We start from the raw sequence: 26698 nt of genomic DNA, 5'->3' as shown, positions 1-26698 counted from the left end.
TTACAAGCTGTGCTGAAAACAGACGTGCTTTTGAACTCCTAGCTATAAGCTAGATAGCTTTCTTTTAAAACCATTGTCCTTCTCTTGCTAAATGCTTTTGTCCTACAAGGGTTCTCTGTTCGTATCAACTACATGGCTGTAACAGACTATGATTTACTAAAAGAGAGAAGAATGTTTGCAAAATGAGCTTGTAAACCCAAACACCAAACTCCTACCTAAGCTTTAACATTTCATTTTCTTTCAAAAGTAATTTTCATCAGTTTATATCTGCCAATTTAATGTTAATAAAACCTTGTGATCTTTCGTAAAGGTCCCTGTTTAGACACTTCCCGCTATAGCGTGAAAAAGCTTAGCCCCTGTTTCCCAACTGTGCTCTTGCATTGGCAACGTTCCACACAGGCTTCTGATGGAGACTAGAAGTTGCCGTTTCAACACATCTTACCCGGGCAATATTTTATCCAAAAAAACAAACAGTTGTTTGTAATACATGATGGTTTGTTGTTCAGTTATGGTTTTCTCAGTATAGAAACTCCAGCAACAGCAACTTTTTGCATGTACAGCAAGATTAATCATGTTTAACCAATTACATTTATTCCAACATTTATTTTAACATTTGTTTCAGTTTGTACACTGACTTCTATATCCTTGTTATATAATTAAAAACCTGTTATGAAGTCGTTTCTGTATACTGTGTATAACACAATTCCAGCACATTGACTGAACTTGTATTGTTTGCGCAGTCTAAGTATTTACTTTGTATCAATATATCATACTATGTGACTGTTTACACTGTGGGTGGCTACTAAAATGATCTCCAAAGGCTGGCAGATATAGCTATGTGTTGTGAATCACCTGAACTGCACTGCATCAAAGTAACTTGTAACAGAGAGAACAATTCCCATGACGTGAAGAGAGATGGTCTATAGCTCATTGTGAATGTAAATGTTCATCCAAGCAAAACAACTGGGGTATTAGAACCAGCATAAGAGGCCAGCTTAGGATACACTAGCAATGCCTCTACAATGCTATGTAAATAAGGGAGTGTTATTCATCACCAGTTTCATATTCTGTAAATTGTAACACAGTGTTTCTGGTTAATCTAACTTCGTAAGCCAGAACAGTTTAATAATAACTTTCATAAACACTATTTATAACCTTAAAACGTATTAACATATATTATAACGTATTCTGCCCAGTGACAAAGGGGCCATTGTGTGATAACAATTTTGAACCCCACATTCAAATACTGCCTAAATACAAACTCTGTACATAGTTAGATAGATATATAGATAGATATATAGATAGATAGATAGATAGATAGATAGATAGATAGATAGATAGATAGATAGATAGATAGATAGATAGATAGATAGATAAATCATGAAGTTTATGGTGAGAAAGGTTTAAAGGTATCAAAAAGCCATCATACTGAACTAAATGGTAGCACAGCAAAGTCTTCTTAAAACCGGTTCATCGCATATCCCAAATATAAGAGGATTATTTCTCATTTCAGAGTGGGAAAGCCATGAAAATTATTCATTTATGACACAATGACCCAATTAACTTGGTGTATAGTATAGATATAACCTAATGTTATTCTCAACTGCATACATCTGCTTTAGGCCTGTTGGCCATCATCAGAGCATTGTGTGGAAACAATTGCTCTATGGAGTAGGGCTTGGGGACCCACCAGAAAGAATAACTGTAAGGCCGCGTACACATGATCAGTCCATCCGATGAGAACGGTCTGATGTGCCTACACACCATTGGTTAAAAAAAGTTCAATGCTTCCAAGCATGCGTCGACTTGATTCTGAGCATGCGCAGGTTTTTAACCGATGCTTTTGCATACCAACGATCGATTTTGACCTATCGGTTAGGCGTCCATCGGTTAAATTTTAAAGCAAGTTCTCATTTTTTTGACCGAAGGATAAATGACCGATGGGGCCTACACACGATTGGTTTGGACCGATGAAATCGGTCCTTCAGTCAGTTTTCATCGGTTTTGACCGATCGTGTGTACGTGGCCTAAGGGTTACGGTAAGAAGTGTTTAAGAATTCAAAAAGCCCTCCAAGTGAACCAGTAGAAAGTTTATTATAGTCTTCTCAGAGCAATATGGATTTACATGTATCATGCTATCAAAATAAATAAGAGGATTATTCCTTGTTTTCATGATAGATAGATTAGACTTTGTGATACCTTGAACTATCTCATAGTTCATATTATGTTACAGCAAACAGACCTTCACATTTAGTGCAAATGGGGAAATAATTATGTATATCTCAGTGCTGACCAGGCAGAAAATGGGAGAGGTGCTGGCTGAACAACACCACTTAGAGATTACGAACCAGGGCACAGTTATGGTTTGATGCAGACTGCTTCAAGCTTTCAACGTGTTCTAGAAGTGAGCAGTGTTCAGACCTACATGCATTTTCAGACATTGCAAAATAGTATGTGTCAATAGTATAAGGCCAGCTCGGTCCCTCCCCCCCCCCACTCTCTGCTCACAGGTTTTGACTGATAGCAGCAGGAACTATTGGCTCAACCAAGCCTCTGAGACAGGGGAGCTGCTGCAGACGTGCACAGTGCTGGATAGAAATTGGGTTCAGGTGAGTATTTAAGGGGGTGGCAGGGAGCTACTATTAAAAGGATTTTTACCTTTAATGCAGAGAATGTATTAAAGCGAACTCCACCCTAAAGTGGAACTTCCGCTCATCGGAACCCCCCCCCCCTCCTGTGCCACAATTAGCACCTTTCAAGGTGGAGTGGGGTGCAGATACCTGTCTAAGACAGGTATTTGCACCCACTTTCGGGGAGAGACTCTGCAGGAAACTGTGGGTAGTTCATCAGTTCCTCCCCCCCCAATGTGTTCTGGGATACACTCTGCTCCCAGGACACAGCAGGGACCAGTGGGCACAACGCAATGCTACTCGCGCATGCACGCTAGGGAACCGGGCAGCGAAGCTGCAACGCTTCACTTCCTGGTTCCCTCACCGCTGATGGCGGCGGGGGCAGCTGAGAGACGAGCAATTGTTCGTCTTCTGCTGCCGACGTCGCTGGACTCCAGGACAGGTAAGTGTCCATTTATTAAAAGTCAGCAGCTGCAGTATTTGTAGCTGCTGGCTTTTAATATTTGTTTTACAGCGGAGCTCCGCTTTAAGGTAAAAAAAAATAAACCTTTATCCTTGCAACCACTTTAAAAATGCATGTTATGTTTGGTATAACTAATTCTCCCCTCTTTGTTATCTACTGTATATAAAACACTACATATTACTTACTTGAGTTATTGCTTTCTCTGGTTCTTTGGTTTCATTATGTGTACATGATTCAGGATGCCATTGTATATGGTAAAGCCCCATAAGAGGATCTAAAAAAAGTGAAAAAAAGAAAAGAAAACATAAATTGACAAACAAAAGGGGTTTAATTGTATGCTTATTATGGAGTTGGACATATCATGATGGACTACAAAATGTGCATTAGATTCAACCAAACCAACATAAAAGCTCAAATCCACCTAAATCATTTTATTTTAGTAGGGAGGATGGAAGGGTTAGAAACTCTTTCACGTTTGTGTTATGCCCCACTAGCTTAGTGTTACAATAACAGGGAGTCATATGAAAGCAGATTTATTTAATTGAGTAAGGAGGGGTTAGAATAAATGTTTTTTTTTGCTCTGTGTCTTCCTGTCCTGGTGACAAAACTTGACAACAGTTCTGACCTTAGTCTACTCTTTTGAAAACGAAAGTTTTGAATGAAGGGGAATTAAAAATATTTCTTTGCGTCTGAGTGTTTGAAATTATTAGCTTCTTTTCCCTAATGTAAAACTAACTATTTTAGTAAATCACACCCTGTGCATTTGTCACCATAAGTGGAATGTTGAGAACAACCAAGTTGAACAATCACGCACTACAAACTTCTCCTTAAGCAGAATTATGCTTGTTATTTTCCAAACACAATTACCAACGAAACACTACTGATGAGAACAAGGCAAATAGATTTCATAGAAGAAACGGGATTGATGTAGATATACACTATTTCTTTTTTAAATAAAACCTTTAAGGTAGTTGGGAGGAAATACAAGCCCCACCTTACATTGAAGGGAGCAGTGTTTTAGTAAGCAGAGAAACCTAGAAAGAGATAAACCTGCTGGCAAGATATAGGAGCACATGGCAACAATTTGTTGATCCACCATATTCCTCGAAAGAAAGTGTGTGTGTGTGTGTGTGTTTAAAATCACAAGTAAGAGTACACCATACATAATATATCCCATCAGTCACATTTCATAGTAAATGGAGCCTTCGTTTAGTAAAATCAGAACCAGACCGGACATATACAAGTAATTAAAGAAACATTTAAAAAATCCATTAATCTGAGACTACACTGAAAATCTATACATTATCTAGGTCAAATCTAATGTACTCATCACACATATTATTAGTTGAAAAGAATTGTACAACGGCAGGAAATTTACTGTTGAGCTGTATATTTTAAATCAGCTTAACATAAAATATTCAACAACTTTGTACTTTGATTTAAATTAATCCTGCAGTGTATAAATCTATCATAGATATAAAAGTAGGACAATTGTTAGTAATGCAATACAGCTTTGAAGTGTTCACAGGTTTGGTCCATATGTGAATGTACTAAAGGTCTTATGACTTGACTGTCTTGTCTGCTAAGGAAATCTTTACAATGTACATATTCAGATGGCTGAAGTCTAGGTTTTCCTCTTATAGACCCTGTTCAAAGGAGATGTTTGATCAATATGACTTAAAGGTCATTTTAAAGGGTAACACCCTAAAGTAATATCTCTGTTTTGGAAGGGCACTCATTGCTTCAGTCACCACCTGCTTCTTAAAACTCAGTGACCCCACAGAACATTTTTGGCTTTGCCACTACAATTGTACTCTTCTGATATGGCCTAAAAGCCAAGTATTGGTGTTATGCTATGTTTGCTGTAAACATAATTTATTCCATAAGGAAACTGTGACACCTTGGTGGTACAGTCATGGAGCTGGCATGAGAATCTCCAAATTGTGGTTTCTTTGAGAAAATATATATTTTGGTGTGAATGATTTAACTTTGAACCCCAAATGCACCCAAACATGTTTTTTTTTCCTGTTTTGTACACATTGGCAAAAGGTTACAATCACCAATATTCGTTATTGTCCTCTATGTTCTTGTTGGGAAAATGTTACCTTACTTCTTATCCTGGTAACTAAACACAAAGCGAGGAGATCAGAACCTGACATTGTAAACCTGACAGGTTCCTAACCTTCTTCACCGTTCCTTAAAGCATGTAGAGGTTTTAACGCTTCCCAAACTTGCCAAAAACGAAAAAAATAGGTATTTTATGTTAACGTAGTGTTACTTTATTTATTAAGCTAAGTGTGCATTCTCTACCAGGGCCGGCGCTACCACTAGGCGGAATAGGCGACCGCCTAGAGCGCACTGCCGCCTAGAGCGCCCGGCCTCACTGTCCTCCACGGAGCTTGCACTATCCACCAGGCAGCCGCCCTGACATGTCAAGTAGCAGCGCCGACACCTGGTTTGAGCTCTTCGCTCTGACACTGTGACAGAGAGCAGAAGGGGGGGGCGCGGCTGCCTTGTTCTGGATCTGAGCGGAGAGTGTAGAGGGGAATCTATGGACACATGTGAGTCACATGTGTCCAGCAATCCCCCTCTACACTCTCCGTTCAGAACAAGGCAGCCCCCCCCCTCCGTGTCCACAGGCCTCTCTCACTTCTCTCTACAGTGTCCAGCAGCACAGCGCCCCCCCTCCCCCTCCTCTCATGCTCTCCTGGCCGTGTCTGGAGGGGACATGGATGGTGCATCATGGGATATAGCATTGCACTGGCACCTGGCAGCGGCTCCCGGGCTTGGGGTCAGAAGGAGCCTGGAAGAGGCACGAACACAGAGGAAGCAAACAGCAGGTACACAATACTATATTGTCAGAAGTTTGCTGAGCCCAAGACTGTCACCTGGTGACACTGGTGTGGTGAATATAAAACTGTTGCATATTGTATATGTGTGATGACAACTTCTTGTGTAACTGCATTTATGAGGATTTAGGTTGAAGATTGTCCTCCTGTTAATCGCTAGTGTCATTTTGGAGTATCCTGATCCCTGAACCCCTCTCATGATCATTGACATAAAAATTTTAAATGTGTTTGTGTATTAAAATATCCCCCACCCCACACTGCATTGATTGGCACTGGTGACACTGTATTTGATGGGCGCTGGTGAGGCTGTATTTGATGGGCGCTGGCGACACTGTATTTGATGGGCGCTGGCGACACTGTATTTGATGGGCGCTGGCGACACTGTATTTGATGGGCGCTGGCGACACTGTATTTGATGGGCACTGGCGACACTGTATTTGATGGGCACTGGTGACGCTGCATTTGATGGGCCCTGGCGACACTGTATTTGATGGGCACTAGTGGGGCTGTATTTGATGGGCGCTGGTGACACTGCATTTGATGGGCGCTGGTGACACTGTATTTGATGGGCCCTGGTGACGCTGCATTTGATGGGCGCTGGTGAGGCTGTGTTTGATGGGCCCTGGCGACACTGTATTTGATGGGCGCTGGTGACGCTGTATTTGATGGGCGCTGGTGAGGCTGCATTTGATGGGCGCTGGTGACGCTGCATTTGATGGCCGCTGGTGACACTGCATTTGATGGGCGCTGGTGACACTGCATTTGATGGGCGCTGGTGACGCTGCATTTGATGGGCGCTGGTGACACTGTATTTGGGCGCTGGTGACACTGTATTTGGGCGCTGGGGAGGCTGCATTTGATGGGCGCTGGTGACACTGTATTTGGGCGCTGGGGAGGCTGCATTTGATGGGCGCTGGCGACACTGTATTTGATGGGCACTGGCGACACTGTATTTGATGGGCACTGGTGACGCTGCATTTGATGGGCCCTGGCGACACTGTATTTGATGGGCACTAGTGGGGCTGTATTTGATGGGCGCTGGTGACACTGCATTTGATGGGCGCTGGTGACACTGTATTTGATGGGCCCTGGTGACGCTGCATTTGATGGGCGCTGGTGAGGCTGTGTTTGATGGGCCCTGGCGACACTGTATTTGATGGGCGCTGGTGACGCTGTATTTGATGGGCGCTGGTGAGGCTGCATTTGATGGGCGCTGGTGACGCTGCATTTGATGGCCGCTGGTGACACTGCATTTGATGGGCGCTGGTGACACTGCATTTGATGGGCGCTGGTGACGCTGCATTTGATGGGCGCTGGTGACACTGTATTTGGGCGCTGGTGACACTGTATTTGGGCGCTGGGGAGGCTGCATTTGATGGGCGCTGGTGACACTGTATTTGGGCGCTGGTGACACTGTGTTTGGGCGCTGGTGATGCTGCATTTGATGGGCGCTGGTGAGGCTGCATTTGATGGGCGCTGGTGAGGCTGTACTTGATGGGCGCTGGTAAGGATGCATTTGATGGGCGCTTCGTTAGAAAGGTGGGGTATACATGGGCAGGGCAAAGGGGGTGGGGTCAGGGGTGGAGCCAAGGGGGCGACAAAATTAGGTTTCGCCTAGGGTGTCAAAAATCCTTGCACCAGCCCTGTTCTCTACTATAATATTTACCATTGATACAATATTTAAGCTGATTTTGTACTGCACAGTCTTTTCATCACAGATGATGACATACATTATATTGTCAAAAGTATTGGGACACCTGCCTTTACACACACATGAATTTTAATGGAATCCTAGTGTTAGTTCGTAGGGTTCAATTTCGAGTTGGCCCACCCTTTGCAGCTATAACAGCTTCAACTTTTCTGGGAAGGATTTCCACATTTCCTGGCTCGCAGTCTCCGCTCTAATTCATCCCAAAGGTGTTCTATCAGGTTGAGGTCAGGACTGATCCAAATAATTTGGTGGAGAGGGCATTATGGTGTGGGGTTGTTTTTCAAAGGTTGGGTTTGACACTTTAGTTCAAGTGAACGAAACTATTAAGGCGTCAGCATACCAAGACATTTTAAACAATTTCATACTCCTAACTTTTTTAGGAACAGTTTGGGGATGGCCCCTTCCTGTCCCAACATGACTGCACACCATTGCACAATCAAGGTCCATAAAGACATGGATGAGCAATTTTGGGGTGGAGGAACTTGACTGCTCTGCACAGTCCTGATGAATGCAATGCAAGAATGATCAAACATTCCCATTAGACATACTCCTAAACATTGTGGACAGCCTTCCCAGAAGAGTTGAAGCTGTTATAGCTGCAAAGGGTGGGCCAACTCAATTTTGAACCCTACGGACTAAGATTGGGATACCATTAAAGTTCCTGTGCATGTAAAGGCAGGTGTGCCAGTACTTTATACAATATAGTGTATATACTATTCATATGATTCTGACCAGTTACATAGAGCCTAATTGACCATTGAGAGAATGGTAAATGAACAATTTAACAACTGTTTGCTAATTTAGTAATTGCCAACCATTTTCAATATAGTGCAAATATATTTCACAGCTGGAATAAGCTTTTACTCAACCTATGAAATGTTTTCACTGACTAGTTTGCATAGCAGAAAACACGCCTAACAAAGTATTATTTGCTTCATCTATCTGCCATAATTTTTACAGATACGTGAGCAAAACATGTTCTTGGTGATTTTTAGATGACCATGTAAAAATGGTTATTTAAATTTGAATCTAATTTTAGGATAACTTTCTCAGAAACTTTAGATGCAAGTGCCCATTTTCCAATCAAAAACCACATACTGGTAACTGTTCTGGGAAAGAGAAAGACAGATTCAGATTTTTTGCCAATCAAATGTTCATCCAGGAATTAGATGCAGTCCACAGGCAGAAAATGACTAATGGGGCTAAATGATTCTTGAACAGATACTTAAACTAATACCTGATTTGTACATTAAAGATGTGCCTGTGAGATGAGTCTAATGCCGTGTACACACAACCGTGTTTAATGGTCTAGAAAAAACAACGTTTTTTTCAACCCTATTATTTATAAGCCTGCCTTGCCTACATACGATCATGAAAAAAAAATGCTCTAGCAAAGCGTGGTGATGTACAACACGTACATATAAAAGGGAAGTTCCATTCGGGTGGCGCCACCCTTGGGGCTGCTTTTGCTGATTTCGTGTTAGTAAAAGTTTGGTGAGAGACGATTCGTGCTTTTCAGTCTATTACAGCGTGATGGATGTGCTATCTCCACTACGAACGCTAGTTTTACCAGAACGAGCGCTCCCGTCTCATAACTTGCTTCTGAGCATGCATGTTTTTTTTCACGTCGTTAAAGCCTACACACGACCATTTTTTACAACGTTAAAAAGATAACATTGCGAAAAATGCTCTGGAGCCCACACACGATTTTTTTTAATGACATAAAAAAAAATGTAATTTTTCACATCATGAAAAATGGTCATGTGTACGCGGTATAACAATTCTTGGGCAAGCCTTTGCACAACCTAAGCAGAAGCTCTGAGGTCCATAATGGCACTTTGTGAGTTCTATTCACATTTTCATTGCATTTTTTTTTTTTTTTTGCACTAGAATTTTATTTTATGTGAAGTGCACGGTTGAGGTTAATTCATACTTAGCACCTCATATCAAAATATACACAACACTTTATGCAGATTTTACGCAGCTCCTTTTTTCTCTTTTAGATATTTGTACAGGGGTTTTTATACCTGTAAACTTTAGGAAATATGCCCTGATGCCTTCATACGTTCATTGCTTTTAACTACTGAGCTTCTCTCGTACAGCTGAAGGGAACACAAAACATCTGTACTCATAAAACAGAGCCAGTGATATACTAACTGAAGTAGGGTTCAATGAATTAAACACCTGCAAACCAACTGTGTTAGCAAATGGGTAAAGGTGCGAACCTATATTGCTCAAAATTAATTGCATACAAAGTAATACTGAAGACAAAATAGAGTACAATCCACATTTAGTATTAGGGGATATTACAATTCTGTTACTAAGGCCAGATGCTGTTCATTAGGAAAAACACAATTCTCATACTCTACAAGCACATGATTAAACATAAACGGAAATGTTATTTCACTTCATGGCCGAAAAGCAAGATTTTATTCTGAACAAAGAAATATACCAGTCATTCTTTACTTTATATTTTATTTATTTATTTATCTACTATTCACCTTTTGCTATTTTAAAGCTGTGCAGGAAAATAGAAAGAGGTATTTTCAGCAACACACTTATATGCTTGCACCACTGCAAGTCTAGTCTAGTTTTATTCCTACAAATGTGTAAAAGAAAATAATAATTTATTGTATACCCCTACACTGCATGTAAAAATATAGAAAACGTTATGCAAAAATGAATCCAGTCAAAATGATGTGTTTCAGAAAATGTGTTTCTATTAAATCTGAACACAATCATCACCTACTGTATAAAACATATTCCTGCTTGGTGTAGTCAAAATGTGATCAAAATCAGAATGCTTCAAATGGTAAATCAATGACTTCTAACTTCTACCTGGTACATATATTTTTCAGACAGTACGAAAAAGTGGGATTTGACTTTCAAAAGATTCATTTTGATTCAAGCTGAGATCATTTTTTTCTTTAATAGACTAAGTAGGTGTCATTATTGTTTAGTAAATATTGGTTAAATTTGAACTTCAAAGCAATGTATAAAAATTATGCACATTTTAAGAATTAATATATTTTCTGGCTATGCTTCTCCAAGCACAGCTACTTCTTATTAAAGCTCCAGCCAAAACTTATTTTTAACAGTTTAGAATTTTATTGGGAACGTTTAGAACCTCTGGCAGGTTCTTATGGCTGTCTGTATAGTAAAGTGTATCTTACATGCCAGGCCGTGTGGCACCCTGTCCCAACCTGTCACTGAGGGACATTTTTTTCTCTGTTGGAGAGATTTTCTGTCAACTGATATCTCAGTGAGAGTTGGATAGAAAGAGGAAAACTCCCTGGCAGGGGCACAGTCCTAAACCTTCCCTATTTTCTGGCTTTTCTTTTCTGGCTTTCTAGTTGCTAATTACTGTACATAAAAAAAAATCTTAAAATAACTGTGGGCCAGATTCACGTAGGGCAGCGTCGGCGTAACGTATCGTAGATACGTTACACCGCCGCAATTTTTCATCGCAAGTGCCTGATTCACCAAGCACTTGCGATGAAAACCTACGCCGGCGGCCTCCGGCAAAAGGCGGGCCAATTTAAATGGGCGTGTGTCCAAAACCAGGGGCATTAATAGAGAGTTTCCCTCAATATGCGACTTTAGTAGCGTTCACTTTTCTGTGGAGACATTCTACAAGAGTGTGTCTGCGGGTATTTGTGCCCATTTAGACTAAAGGGCAGTTGTAAGGTCGGCCACTGACTTTGGATGAAAAGACTGCACACATAATCAATTTTCAATAAGGTTGATGCCAGGGCTCTGTGCCAGTAACCTCCACACTGAACATGTCAAACCATGTCTTTTTGGTCCTGTTTTCTACACAGGGGAAAGTCATGCTAGAACAAAAACAAGTTTTCCCCAGACTCTTGTCACAACGTTGTAATAGCATAGTTGTCTAAGATCTATTTCTACTGTATGCTGTGGCATTTAGAGTACCTTACACTGGAACCTCCTGAAATAAAAAATCGGAAACAGTGTTCACATACTTTTGGCCATATAGGGTACAAATAAGCCCCTATATTGTATTTCATAGTGCTTTTAACCTCCCTGGCGGTGTTCCCGAGACTGACTCGGGGTTAGATTTTCCTGCTACGATCGGTAACCCCGAGTCAGTCTCGGGCTTGCCTCGCTAGATCCACAGGCACTTTTTACTTAGCTTGTCCCTGGATCCAGCGATGCCACCGCGCTGTGTGAGCGAGCGGGACCTCGCTCGATTCACATAGTGCCTCCGTGTGACGCCGATCTCCGTTCCCTGCGACGTTACGACGCACGGGGACGGAGAACGGCGCCAAATTCAAAAATGTAAACAAACACTATACATACAGTATACTGTAATCTTATAGATTACAGTACTGTATGTAAAAAAAACACACCCCCCCCTGTCCCTAGTGGTCTGTCCTGTGTCATGCATGTCATTTTATATAATAAAAACGTTTCTTTCTCCCTGCAAACTGTAGATTGTCCATAGCAACTAAAAGTGTCCCTTTATGTCAAAAATAGTTTTAGATCAGCTAAAAAACAGCGATAATAAATTATAATCACTTGCAGAATTGTGCGATAGCGATTTGTGGGGAAATTCGTCATAAAAAAAAAAAAATAATGACAGCAACAATTCTGCAACTGAGCAAATTTCAGTGATTTTAATTTGATTACATTATTGAATAATTTTTATTATAATTATATTATTATTTGTTATAATTATTTATAATTATTTATTATATTATAATTTATAATTTTGTTTTTAAAAAAATGTCATACCCGGGATGCCTATTAGAATCTTGTTTGGTCAGATTTAAGTGAGTTATTTCTAAAAATTACAGACCTACAATATAAAACGCCAAATTTCCTTGCAAATAATGGTACCGCTTTCAGCATGTTTTTTCGGAAAGAATCATACCGCCAGGGAGGTTAAGTAAACTCTAGAACAGTTATGGCGAACCTTGGCGCCCCAGATGTTTTGGAACTACATTTCCCATGATGCTCCACTACACTGAAGAGTGCATGTGCATCATGGGAAATGCAGTTCCAAAACATCTGGGGTGCCAAGGTTCACCATCACTGCTCTAGAGTGATACGAATAATTTATAACTATAGGGAAAACTTTTTTTTTTTTTCATTGTGAATAGTGTTCTGTCTTGGAGATTTCCCTTTACTTCCTGTGCCATAGACAAACAGGAAGTGAGAATAAATTACTGCAAATTAGGGGAAATCCCTTGGGGATCCCCAGGTGTCCCCATTGGAAGATTCCCCCTCTATTACTTACCTGAGGACAACCCGAGATTTGAGATTTTGTTTACTTTCACTTATAATAAAAAGGGTAAAAAGGACAAATAGAGATGCTGAATCACCTTAACCACTAGCCCACTGCCCGCCATCATATGACAGCGGGACGATGAGCCTCTCGTTCTGGGCAGACATCATATGATGTTGCACCTTCCCAAGCCACTAGGGGGCGCGTGCGCGCCACGTCACTGGAAATGTCTGCCGGGCACCCGCAATTGGCCAATAACTGAGCAGGACTGTGGATCTGTGTGTGTAAACACACATAGCCACCTCCTGTCAGGTAGAGGAGACTGATGGTGTGTCCCTTGTACATAGGGACTTCAATCGGTCTCCTCCCCCAGTCAGTCCCCTCCCAGCACAGTAAGAATCACTCCCTACGGAACATATTAACCCCTTGATCGCCCCCTAGTGTTAACCTCTTCCCTGACAGTCATATTTATACAGCAATCAATGCATTTTTATAGCACGGATCGCTGTATAAATGTGGATGGTCACAAAAATGTGTCAAAAAGTGTCCGATGTGTTCGCCGCAATATCGCAGTCATGATAAAAATCGCAGATCACCACCATTACTAGTAAAAAATAAATAAATAATAAAAATGTTATAAATCTATCCCCTATTTTGTAGCCGGTATAACTTTTGCGCAAACAAATCAATATACGCTTATTGCAATTTTTTTTACCAAAATATGTAGAAGAATACATATCAGCCTAAAGTAAGGAAAACATTATTTAAAAAACAAAATTGGATATTTATTATAGCAAAAAGCTAAAAATACTGGCCCGGATTCAGAAAGACTTACGACAGGCGTATCTGTAGATACGCCGTCGTAAGTCCGAATCCGCGGCATCGCAACTTTAGGCGTATGCTCAAACTGACATACGCCTAAATGTTGCTAAGATACGACCGGCGTAAGTCTCCTACGCTGTCGTATCCTAACTGCATATTTACGCTGGCCGCTAGGGGCGTGTGCGCTGATTTACGCCTAGAATATGTAAATCAGCTAGATTTTAAGCTGAAAAATGGCTTGGGCAGGAAGGGGGTGAAAGTGTCCTGTATTGAGGTGGTTAATGAGGGCACATACAGCAATAAAAACTGACAGGGGTTCTAATCCCTCTCAACTCTATCCAAGACTTTTAGTTATACTTTAATAAAAAGTAACATTAATTCATACATTTAATTATACTACAAGATACAGCTATAGTTTTTTTTTTTTATCAAATTACTCAGGCATCTATATAGCATTATCACTGTTCTAGAGCTATTTAATTGCCTGAGTAAATTACTTTAAAAGCTTTTCATTGAGCTGATGCATCAAACCGAGCATAGCAGGTCACTTTCGATGAAAGTCAGCACTAAAAAAATATTCATTTTTCAAAGACAAACACATTAAGTCTTCTGAATACAAGAGGTATTTCTTGTTACAATAGGGCTTTGATTTTTTTCCCCATCACTGTATAAAAGTACACTGCAAAGATGATCTAGATCTATAGTCTATGCCTTTCTATGTCTTCCCTTTGCTTCAAAAAAGCTTTAGGATAAGAGCAAAGATAGAAGCATTCCTGCCTGATTAAATGGATTAACTACAGACCAGAACTAATCGCTGTGGCCAATTCTTAATTCAGCCAATGTGCATCATGTTGTGCCCCATTTTCCTTAAGGCACTTGTAAAAGAATGTCATTTGTATGTCTTCTGTCAATTAACTTTGCTTTGAGCCTTATTTATACAGATGTGCCCTGGATTTTTTGCCACGCTTCTTCACTTTGAACATAGCAAAAAGAGAGAAGGAATTTTAAATATTCACCTTTTGTTCTTCTGTCTTCTTGTATATTTTATTTTTACAGGTAACAAAAGCAAGCTAAACTGTAAATAGAGTAATTAAAACCTTGCTTATGCATCTTCTGAAAGTTATATATATGCAACAAATTGTAAACTCCATTGGATTTAGAGTGATACTATAGGTTCAATTTTTTTTTTTTTAAAACAAACATGTCATACTTACCTCCACTGTGCAGCTCGTTTTGCACAGAGTGCCCTAGAACACCGTTTTCTGGGTCCCTCTGCGGCTCTCTCGGCTCCTCCCCGCTTCAGGTAACCCCCTCTGGGAAGCGCTCTCCCAAGGGGGTTACCTTGCGGGCGCGCTCCCGAGTCCTGCATTTGGCGTCCATAGCCACCGAGTGCAGGACTCGGCTCCGCTCCCCGGCGCCCGCGTCATTGGATTTGATTGACAGCAGTTGGAGCCAATGGCTGCGCTGCTATCAATCTATCCAATGAAGAGCTGAGAACCCCGGGCAAAGATCCAGCGCGTTCTCGATGCAGGACTTTCCAGGGCTCAGGTAAGTAAAACGGGGGCTGGGGGGCTGGTAATTGTCAGATGTTTTTTCACCTTAATGCATCTTAAAAAAAATGAGGGTTTACAACCCCTTTAAAATTATGTGCTTAGAAATCTGTATGTTTTAACCAAATACTTTTCAACAAAATGGGATCCTTATGCCTGTGTTTAAAAGCAAAGTAATGCATTGGGGTTGAGCCATGTACATCTCAGGGGAAATACTGCTGCTTGATCATAGTATCAATTAGGGGATTAGTACAACATTATGTATGCAGGCAGAAGGGATGTCAGTGGATTGATGAATGGCATTATGTGCAGGAGGAGAATGAGCAGTAGAAGGCTATAAGGCAGCAAGCAGAGAGCATTATGCACAGGATATTACAAGGGGGGGTACCTGAAGGAGGGGAGTATAAAGGTTAAGATATTGGACAGTATGTCCAGGAGAAGAGTGTATTATGGGTGAATTTTGTGCAGGAGGAGGGTTCCAAGATTATTACAGGGGGTAAAATAAGTGCAAGAGGGGAGAAAAGTGGGTATGGCAGTGGGCTGTATTTGTAGAAGAGATGTGTTGAAAGTATGACAATGGGCAGTATGTGCAGTAGAGGAGTCTCGAGATATGATGTGGCCAATATGCACAAAAGAGAATTGTGGAATGCATGAGAGCAGGAGTGAGCGAGTCTTCCTCCAGAACACACATGGGGGCAGATCCACGTAGCGGATCGTAATTGTATTCCGTCGTAGCGTATCGTAGTAACGCTATGCCGCCGCAACTTTGAGAGGCAAGTGCTGTATTCACAAAGCACTTGCCTCTAAAGTTACGGCGGCGTAGCGTAAATCTGCCGGCGTAAGGGCGCGGAATTCAAATGTTGAAGATGTGGGTGTGTTTTATGTTAATTTTACTTGACCCAACGTAAATTACGTTTTTTCTGAATGGCGCATGCGCCATCCATGGGGGTATCCCAGTGCACATGCTCGAAATTACCCACAACAAGCCAATGCTTACGACGTGATTGTCATTCTACGCAAAGCCCTAAAAATTTGATGCGGGAACGACGTCCATACTTAACATAGGATACACCTCATATAGCAGGGGTAACTATACGCCGAAAAAAGCCTTACAGAAACGACGTAAAAAAATGAGCCGGCTGGACGTATGTTTGTGGATAGCCGTATCTAGCTAATTTGCATACTCAACGCGGAAATCGACGGAAACGCCACCTAGCGGCCAGCGTAAATATTTTCAGTGAAAGAATTTAAGTGAAAGATTTTCAGTGAAAGATTTTCCTTTGAGAACCATTTTGGATGTCTGTCCCTATGACAATAGTCATTAGTACATATAGAGAAGGTGAATCTCTCTATCAGAGACACAGACATCAATACAAATCTGAGAGAGATTCTAACCCCCCCCCCCCCCCCAAAAAAAAAAAAGGAGATACCACTGAAATAATTTTTAAGACAATTCAGAGTTGTTCAATTAAATATTTTCTATTTAAAATGTAGAATATTGCTTTAAACTTTTTGCTGCCATCAATGTAGGGAATTGGGCAGAAGAGAACCACTTGCAGCTGGTCAGGTCAGCATCCCCCTATTGGCTGCATTCCCCACTAAGCTTGTGTTCTCTTCAGTGACCCTCCCTCACACACACACACACACACACAAATTACACACAAATACTGTACATACACCATCTTACCAAAGGTATTGGGATGCCTGCCTATACATGCACAAGAACTTTAATAGCATCCCAGTCTAAGTCTGTATGGTTCAATATTGCGTTGGCTCACCCGTTGGAGCTATAACAGATTAAATTATTCTGGGAAGGCTGTCCACAAGGTTTAGGAGTGTGTCTATGGAAGCGGGATTATGATGTGGAGTTGTTTTTCAGGGGCTGGGCTTGGCCCCATAGTTCCAGTGAAGGGAACCTTTAAGGCGTCAGCATACCAAGACATTTTGGACAACTTCATGCTCCCAACATTGTGGGAACAGTTTGGGGGTGGTCCCTTCCTTTCCCAACATGACTGCGCACCAGTGCACAAAGCAAGGCCCATAAAGACATGGATGAGCGAGTTTGGGGTGGAGGAACTTGACTGGCCTGCACAGAGTCCTGATCTCAACCCAATAGAACACCTTTGGGATGAATTAGAGCAAAGACTGTGGGCCAGGCCTTCTTGTCCACATCAGTGCCTGACCTCACAAATGTGCTTCTGGAAGAATAGTCAAACATTCCCACTCTTAAACCCTGTTGACAGCCTTCCCAGAAGAGTTGAAGTTGTTATAGCTACAAAGGATGGGCCAACTCAATATTCAACCCTACGGACTAAGATACCATTATAGTTTGTGTGTGTGTAAACATAGGTGTCCCAATACTTTTCGTAATATAGTGTATGGGTACTACACACATTATGGTATTGCACACATTATGGTATTGCACACATTATGCTACTGGTTCACACCAGCAGCCACGTTGTGATGAGGCTACTGGCGAGCTGAACAAATAGGGCATAAGGTAATATGCCTTGTCCATGTGTTGAGACTGTGCTAGGCAAAGTTTTCTAGAGTATGAAATTAAGGAAGCAGTGGTCATCAACACAAGAAGATACATGCAGTAAAATAACCTAGAAGAGGTTCTAATTCTTCCCCATTTTACAATGAAAACGTGTTTTTTTTGCAGTCTGTATTTTCCATTAAAGGAATTTCCAATCACTTCTATTTCCAAAAATGTCCCTTGAGATGGAGATTAGAGAAACAAAAAGACTCCTTAATGTTTTTGCGACGGGGCCATATTACACATTATGTAGCCCTGTCTTACTGGCTTTGTTTGCATTTTGTCTGTCTGCAATAAACTTTAAAAAATATTTTTTTTATTTCAGTTTTACATACAGATTGCTGTTTTTGTTTTTAAACAGCATTGTGTTTATGTGACCTCACCAGTTTATATGCAAACAGTGCTTAATGGAGTTCTTCTGACTACTATGCATTTTTAAATATTTTGAAGATTGATGATGGAAAAATCACTGTGATGATTTCGAAAGATTTATGAGCTGAGTGTACTGATCCATGTATATTTTAACATATTACTACCCCCAAATTCATCTTGAAATCTATAAACACAGATATGCCACAACATGCAGAAACAAGCTAGGGTCATGAATAATACAGATCAATGTCAATGTGTATTTCTAAATATTCTTCTTAAAAAAAGAATGTTCCACATAATGTGAACACATCCCATTAATCTCCTTATTATTTTCACATGATCTAACTCTGCAGCCCTAACTTTGTAAAGCTGTTATGTCTGAAGGGGATTTATTGATGCATGGCTGGTTATAATGTACTAGTCGGTTACTGGAAAAATCTTTTCTATATACAGCATATGACTTTTGCATAGATTTTTATATCCAACTGTCCATACTTCAAGTGATGCTATAGCTCTGGAAAAGGCAAACCATATTTTGAACAATAAATGCTATTGATGGGGAAAGGCAGCTAAATTAATTTCACAAATAAAATGTGCACTTTAGATTTAAAGAACATTTCATATATAGGCCCAGATCCACAAAGAAGTTACGTCGGCGAATCTATTGATACGCCGCGTAACTTCTAGGATGCTCCGGCGTATCTTTGTTTTGTATCCACAAAACAAGATACGCCTGAAGCTGGGCTAGATCCGACTGACGTACGTCTTAGTACGCTGTCAGATCTAAGGTGCATATTTACACTGGCCGCTAGGTGACGCTTCCGTTGATTTCCGCGTTGAGTATGCAAATTAGCTAGATACGCCAATCCACAAACGTACGTCCGCCCGGCGCATTTTTTTTACGTCTTTTATGTAAGGCTTTTTTTTCGGAGTAACGTTACCCCTGCTCTATGAGGCGTACGCAATGTTAAGTATGGACGTCGGGCCAGCGTCAAATTTTCCATCGTTTACGTCGTTTGCGTAAAACGTTCGCAAATATGGCTTTGCATAAATTACGTTCACGTCCTCTAGGCATTGAGCGGGCGTAATTTAATTAGAAAATTTGACGTGATACTGAGCATGCGTGCGCATGCGCTGTACAGAAAAAGCGTCATTTACGTGGGGTCAAGCTTATTTTACATAAAACACTCCCCCCTGTTCCTCATTTGATTTAGGCGCGCTTACGCCAGGAGATTTACGCTACGCCGCCGTAAATTTAGAGGCAAGTGCTTTGTGAATACAGCACTTGCCTCTCAAAGTAGCGGCGGCATAGTGTAACTACGATACGCTATGCCTGCCTAAAATTACGCTGCGCTACGTGGATCTGGCCCTTTCTATATAAATATATATGTATATATATATATATATATATATATATATATATATATATATATATATATATATATATATATATATATATATATATATATATAAAATTGTATGTGTAAACATTTCTCTCTCTCTATCATCCCATAGGTGTAATGTCAGAAAATGTCTCATATTTTTTAAAATTAAAGTTGGTCATGGGATGGCTTATAAGGCAATTTTAAAATGTTGGCTATGGGATAGCTTATAGGACAGAATTTTAAATAGAAGATGGGAAGAGCAGAACAGGAAAAAGAGAGAGTGAAAATGTGGATTCATGTTATTGGCTAACTTTAGTGAACATTTATTTTGCAAACTGAACAATTTCTACTCCAGTAAATTAACTTCATTGAGGGCAATGAGCCGTGCACATGCATTCATTGCAGGCTTTCCAATTACAGCAAATACCTAGGAAGTGGTCACTTTTTAAGAGCAAATTTAAATGGATTAGTCCACGCCCTAGTGTGGGTTAACTAATAAACGGATCCCTAATTGAAAACGTCAATAACAACTAAACTGGCCACACAGCTGTTGATTCTCATGACAGGAAAACTGCCATGTTTGTTTTTGGTCGGGAAAACCGTGTGTATGCTCCATAGCAGTTTTCCAGACAGGAAAATTGCGAGCAAAAAAATTAGAACTTGTTCTCTTTTTTCCCGCTGCAATTCTCTGCGGTTTGTTGCTTGGCAGTTTTTCTATAGGAAACTGCAGTGGAGCATACTCACGGCCGGTTTTCCCGACCAAAGCTGTCATGGTAGTTTTCCTGTCAGGAAAATCGGCCGTGTGTACATGGGGAAAAGCAACCCAGCAGGTTCTCGGTTTTTCCAGCTGACTTTTGACCGACGGGAAAACCGATCGTGTGTACGAGGCATAAATGACATCATGGTTTTCCACTGTTTTCACTGATATATTAAACACTTTATTTTATACAGACATCAGACACAGAAGTAAAACAGCAGCAACCACAAGAAAGAATGGTTTTGGTTTTGGGTGCTTTCACTAAAAATGTACTACTTCTGAGATTTACAACGTAATCAGAATGCATTCTCGTTGCATTTCCTTTGACTTATATGATGTATTAACAGCAAATACAACAGAATAAAGTATAATGAGTTGACAAAAATAATAAAGCACAAAGCCTGGAGAAAGCAACAGTAAATGTGAGTTGTCAATGTACAATACAAGTCAGCAAAACTTTCAAGCACTACTTTCAACATCCTTCAAACGTACATCACAAATTAAACAAAAATGCCTGTTTAGACAAGCCCTTATACAGTTATGTTAAAAAGATCAAATCAAAGCACTAGGCCTTTTCTAGTCCTACTATACCAACAAGCAGATATTTGGTTGTGTGTTTGCCTAAAGATTCACTTTAGTTTGCAGTCCCCCGCAGCATATACTTACCTTCCTTTTCCTTTTCCACCACAAATCACTAGAATTATAGTTTACGCAAGGCTATAGACTCTTTTTGTGACAGTACTGATTGGCCCAGCGCACTCACATGGTACTGTATATGCTCCTCCATACCTGGAAGTATCAGACATATGTCAGCTCCTAAAAGTTTACGCGAGTCTACAGACTCTTTTTGTGACTGTACTGATGTGATAATCTCATGTGGTACTGTATATGCTCCTTCATACCTGGAAGCATTGAACACATATGTCACCTTCTAAAACTAAATGGAGTGATGGGGAAATGAAGGAAAGTATTCATATGCTAGGGAGGGGATTAAACCTAAAAAATGCAAACATGTTTAATTTGTTTTGCACCTAAAGGGTCAATCCAACAAATAAATTATACATTTGGGTAGATGCTGGACGACCAATATTAAAGCCTGGCCTTTTTATTTGCACTTAAAAAAACTATGGTTTGTGTTATTTGTGTTGGGTTTTTGGGAACTTTGTCTACTGTCCTGGGATCTCAGCTGTAAGCTTTTGTCAATATGTGTTTCATATAAAACATTTCATTTTAAGTGGCATTCTAATTTAGTTAAATAAATGAGCTATGAAAGAAGTTAAGACTGACAGATTGCTAATCCTATTAAAAATTGATCTTAAAGAAGTAAAAATTCCAATATCTTTATGGTTGAACTGAGAATGCCCTGCTAGTTAAATACCAAATAAAGTATAGTCCAAACAAGGATTTCTAATGAAACAGAATGTCCTGAAATGTACAGGTCATGTGACTAAAACTATGTATTTGTTCATCAGCAAGCCAGAAATAGATTATACATATTTTAAAGTTTGCGTCCATTGCACCATTGAAATTTCCTTTTTTATTGGTATGTTTAAACAATAGCAATAGTAGCTTTCTTGGTACATATGAATTTTAAAAGGAACTTGACCAGTGGCATAAGCGGTATCTGCTATCAATTTAGGTGGGAGGCACAATCTTTAGCCTACTATCATCACCCATGTGTTTGGTATGAGACTAGCACCTGAGGTGGAATAACACATTTTACCATTAAGTAGATCACACAAGGGCCAGTTCAGACTCTGTTATAACACTAAAGAAAAAGTGAAGTATCAAAGATGGTGACATGTGTATGCCAATACCTGTAACTAATCTTCCATTAAAAAAACTGCCAGACACACATGCTGACAAGTCCCAGGCTGAACTGGTACTAACTGTGCATGATTTTTCTGGTTCTGCACAGGCAATATAATGCTATAAACACCCTGTGGGGAAAAAATGTTTTAAATGGATCCTGTCAGCATAGGGTGGATCCTGTCAGCATAGGGTCACTTGTATAGAATACGTGTATTAAAAAGGCTCTACACTTACCTTACTGGTGTCCCTTTTGCTGAAATGCTACCATTTTGTTGCTTGCCAACCACTGGGTGTGTGATATGCTTGCTTCCCCACCGCATACTATGGTGTCTCCTGCCAGCTCATATGTCACTACAAAATGCAGAAGATGGGAGGAGGAACCATTCCATGCCCTGGACAAGGCCAGTATTTGACCCATCTAGCTGGTTAAATACCTGCAGTGGCCAGTGAGCAGCAAAGAGGTGGTGTTTCAACAAACAGGGCATTAAAAGTTTATGACAGAGCCTTTTTTATCAAGTGACCCTGTGATGAAAAGATCACTTTAGACCTGCCACATAAAAATGGCAATTTGAACAGGTTCGTTTTTGTATGTTTCCCAGAGAATGCTGACTGTAGACTCAACATAACAGCAACTTGCATTTGCAAATAGAGTCAGCAATTACAGCTTCCATGTGTATATCAGGATTTGTCTTAGGATAAGTGTTTTTTCATTTAAGGTATATCTCAAGCCATTTTTTTTTAAGATTTTTATAGTGGGAAAGGATTAAAACCCCTATAATGTTTTGTTTTTTTGTTGGTAAATCATCTCTATTTGGTCTGGTGACCATTGTCACAAGAGAAAACCTTTTATTGTCATCATAATAGGAACAGATGAATACACATTGGGATTAATTTACTATTGGCAAATAGGCGGTTCACTTTGCAAGAGAATTTTCTCTTTCCTTAGCATAGGGAATGAAGTAAACCTCTGCTGACTTTCATCTTCTAATTATGTGCAAGCCACAATACTGCTTTTTTTTTCTTTGTTCAATTTGGTATTTTGTGTGAAGTAAAATTTTACCACGTTCACTAAGATAAAGGAACGTTTTCTTGCAATGTGGACAGCCTATTTTCCATTAGTAAATCAACCTTGTTGCAATTTATGATTGGTTTAGATATGAGCGATTAAAAATAAGTAATTAATCATCAATTAAAATTAAAAGTGGTCCAATGATTGGTTTAGATGCTTTGAATGATTGAATGATCATATCAATACCGTGTGATTGCCATAAGAGGGCATTTGCCTCTTATGTTAGAGAGATACTTTGTAATTTTTTTGTTGTATGCCCAGGGCAGTAAGTGAAGGAAAATATCCACTAAGCGGCAGCAAAAAAAAAAAAAACCTGATAGAAGTTTTAGCCATTGACTACCTCTATCCTAAAAATGAAAAAAATTACTTAAGGTTCACTTTAATTTTAGATAAAAAATTATATAATGCGGTCCTGATAGCAAACTATAATCCTAATGTGATAGAATGTAGCAAGTGTGCTGGTTAACTATTTCTAATGAATTATATTCCCATCCTATATTTCCATTGTCTTTAACAGAAGAATAACAGAAGAATTTAACAGAAGAATACTAAAGTTTCCAAAGAAGAATAATATGTTCTCATGTTTTACCAAAACATGAATAAAAAAAACATTCACTATAAAATGATCTTTGCATTCACCTTCATTCTTTTTCCAGTACACTTTGACCTGAAGTTGATTATCCTGGTAGAATGGGGCTCCAATTTCGAGCATGTGAGCCGTGCGCTTTCTTTGAGGTGAAACTAGAGTATCACTCTTCATTTTGCTGACTTTTGATACTTGATCCTCTGAAAATAATTAAATGATTTATTAAGAAGCAAACATCATACTTTATGAATTCAAAATTCATACATTGATCTTAATTTAGTGTAAATTGCTTTAAAATTGTACTGGTGTCTTACTTACATAAATATGCAAACATAGCATTCAGTAAAACATTTTCTTTACTGACACTTTTTGCTTACTAGACAGTATTAATAGCCCAATCAGTTTAAATGTATTCATATTATGTACAACTAGAAACATAGTTTATGTTCAGTTCCAAAAATGTTTGGCTGAAACCTTTTGGGTCTATGTGGAGTCAGCTCTAAGAATTTTCACACATTGTTTCAAGAAAAACAAGTCCTTTTGTCCAATACTAAAGTAGACGATTAGGCAAAATAAATAAAGAAAAAAATAATCTTCTTAAAGTACATGCACATATTTTCTAAAACCTTTCACTTGAAGTGATATAGGGCACCCTCTAAGATCTTTAACCCTGGCTCTGTAAGTGGTTTATTGGCCTCTGTGCTGATGCTACAGAGGCTAGGAAGAGGATATCCGCTGTAGATGGTGAAGTTAATTGACAAAAAAGTTGCTAGACTATATAGATTTTAAGAAAAAGGGAAGGTTACACATAGTGGACAGGATTTATATGTACTTACTACTGGAACTTGATGGCCCAGAGGAGAAATATAGTGAGACCTTTGTACTTTTCAAACGGACTTGTCCCCAATATGTAATGGCTTGAATCTCAACCATATAATTGCTGTTTGACTGCAATCCTTCTAGAGTCACATAATTCTGGTTCTGAAAGTAAGAGTATAACAAGTATAACAATTAACTCCACACTGAACATTGGTATTTTCTAGTTGTCATTATTTCTAAAATATTTATTAAATGTTAGCCTTTTCATTTTTTTAACCTCTTCCATACAGGGCAGTTATACACACTTCCATACCAGGCCTATTCTGGCACTTCTCTCCCTCATGTACAAATCATAATTTTTTTGCTAGAAAATTACGCAGAACCCCCAAACATTATATATGTTTTTTTAGCAGACACCCTAGGGAATAAAACGACGGTCATTGAAACCTTTTATCTTGCACGGTATTTGCGCAATAATTTTTCAAACGCCTTTTTTTTGGAAAAAAATTGTTTCATGAATTAAAAAAATTAAAAAACAGTAAAGTTAGCCCAATTTTTTTGTAAAATAGGAAAGATGATGTTACACCGAGTAAATAGATACCTAACATGTCACGCTTTAAAATTGCGCACACTCATGGAATGGCGCCAAGCTTCGGTACTTAAAAATCTCCATAGGCAACGATTTGAAATTTTTTACAGGTTACCAGTTTAGATTTACAGAGGAGATCTAGTGCTAGAATTGTTGCTGGCACTCTAACGCACGCGGCGATACCTCACATATGTGGTTTAAACGGCGTTTACATATGTCGGCGGGACTTGCGTGTGCGTTCGCTTCTGCGCGCAAGCTACCGGGGACAGGGGCGTTAAAAAAATACATTTTATTTCTTTTTTTTTTTTTATATATATTTATTTCTTTTTTTACACTTTTTTTTTAATTTTTTTTTTTTTGATCACTTTTATTCCTATTACAAGGAATGTAAACATCCCTTGTAATAGGAATGTGTGTGACAGGTCCTCTTTATGGAGAGATGCAGGGTCAATAAGACCCCACATCTCTCCTCCAGGCTGGAAAGCATGAAATCGGTGAAAAAAAATTCACCGATCTCATGCTTGCTGTTGCTTAGCAGCCGCAATCGCGGCTTTGTTTACTTACGGGGACCTGGGCGTGACGTCATCACATCGCGCCCGGGTCCTCCGACGGTCATAGAGATGACTGGTGACCATCTGGTCACCAGTCATCTCTATGCTTCCTGCGCGCGCCGGACGATTCGTTCTCCGGGCCCCCGATGGCACGGGAGAGCCCGGAGAAGCACCGGATGGCGGCGGGAGGGGGGGGATGTCCCCTCACGCCGCCTGTAAGAACGATCTAGCGGCGGAACCGCCGCTATGATCGTTCTTACGTTGTGCAGAATCGCCGGCAGTTTAGAAGGATATCTGAATGATGCCTCTAGCTGCAGGCATCATTCAGATATCCCCCCACAAAGCCCAGGACGTCATATGACGTCCACTCTGAACGGCAGAGGTTCTTTGTGGACGTCATTTTACTATGGGCCGGTAGGGAAGTGGTTAATACATTGTGTCTGGTCATTCAATAAAAACTAAAATACGACCTGTGGTATACTAGTATTATTCCTGACCACTAAAAAAAGTTATCTACTTCAAAATCAAATGCTATGATGCAGTTATGTGCATGAGTAAGAATAACAAAAAATAAATAATAATACTACGTTGTCTGCACAATTTGTTTTGATTTTATTGCTTGAGAACAAAATAGATCTGAGATGAGATTAGAAATAGCCATTTAATCCCTCCAACAGTTCATTTCTGTCATTGTGTCTATCATTAGGCTTAGAAGTCTACATAAATCGATTCTAGATATCACAATATACTGCAACAGTTTTATGTCATTTTATAAGTGCATAAAATAAATTAAATTAATTCCTTGAATCAAATAAAAGTGACTAGCCCCAGTGTTCCTAAGTCTACCTTCATGCCCGCTCTACCTGGGACCTCTAAATTGTTGATGGGCTTTTTATAAAACGCTATTGTCAATGCCTTTCCTCCATGCTGGTATCTCATGTTGATG

General features: G+C 39.8%; 1 protein-coding gene across 1 annotated transcript in view; it reads right to left on the bottom strand.

Moving 5' to 3' along the window:
• The window catches only part of ANOS1 (anosmin 1), a 232916-nt gene that overhangs the window by 35241 nt on the left and 170977 nt on the right, over window positions 1-26698 (bottom strand). Inside the window, exons 8-10 of the mRNA XM_040338147.1 lie at window positions 24630-24774; window positions 23847-23993; window positions 3279-3367 (exon numbers count right to left, since the gene is read on the bottom strand). Of these exons, the coding sequence (XP_040194081.1) occupies window positions 3279-3367; window positions 23847-23993; window positions 24630-24774 (381 nt within the window). The remainder of the gene's footprint in view (window positions 1-3278; window positions 3368-23846; window positions 23994-24629; window positions 24775-26698) is intronic.

Source organism: Rana temporaria, chromosome 2, assembly GCF_905171775.1.
Source record: "Rana temporaria chromosome 2, aRanTem1.1, whole genome shotgun sequence".
NCBI classification, from domain to species: Eukaryota; Metazoa; Chordata; class Amphibia; order Anura; family Ranidae; genus Rana; species Rana temporaria.
The sequence above is the reverse complement of the archived record's forward strand: the minus strand, read 5'-3'. Positions and strand labels throughout refer to the sequence as shown.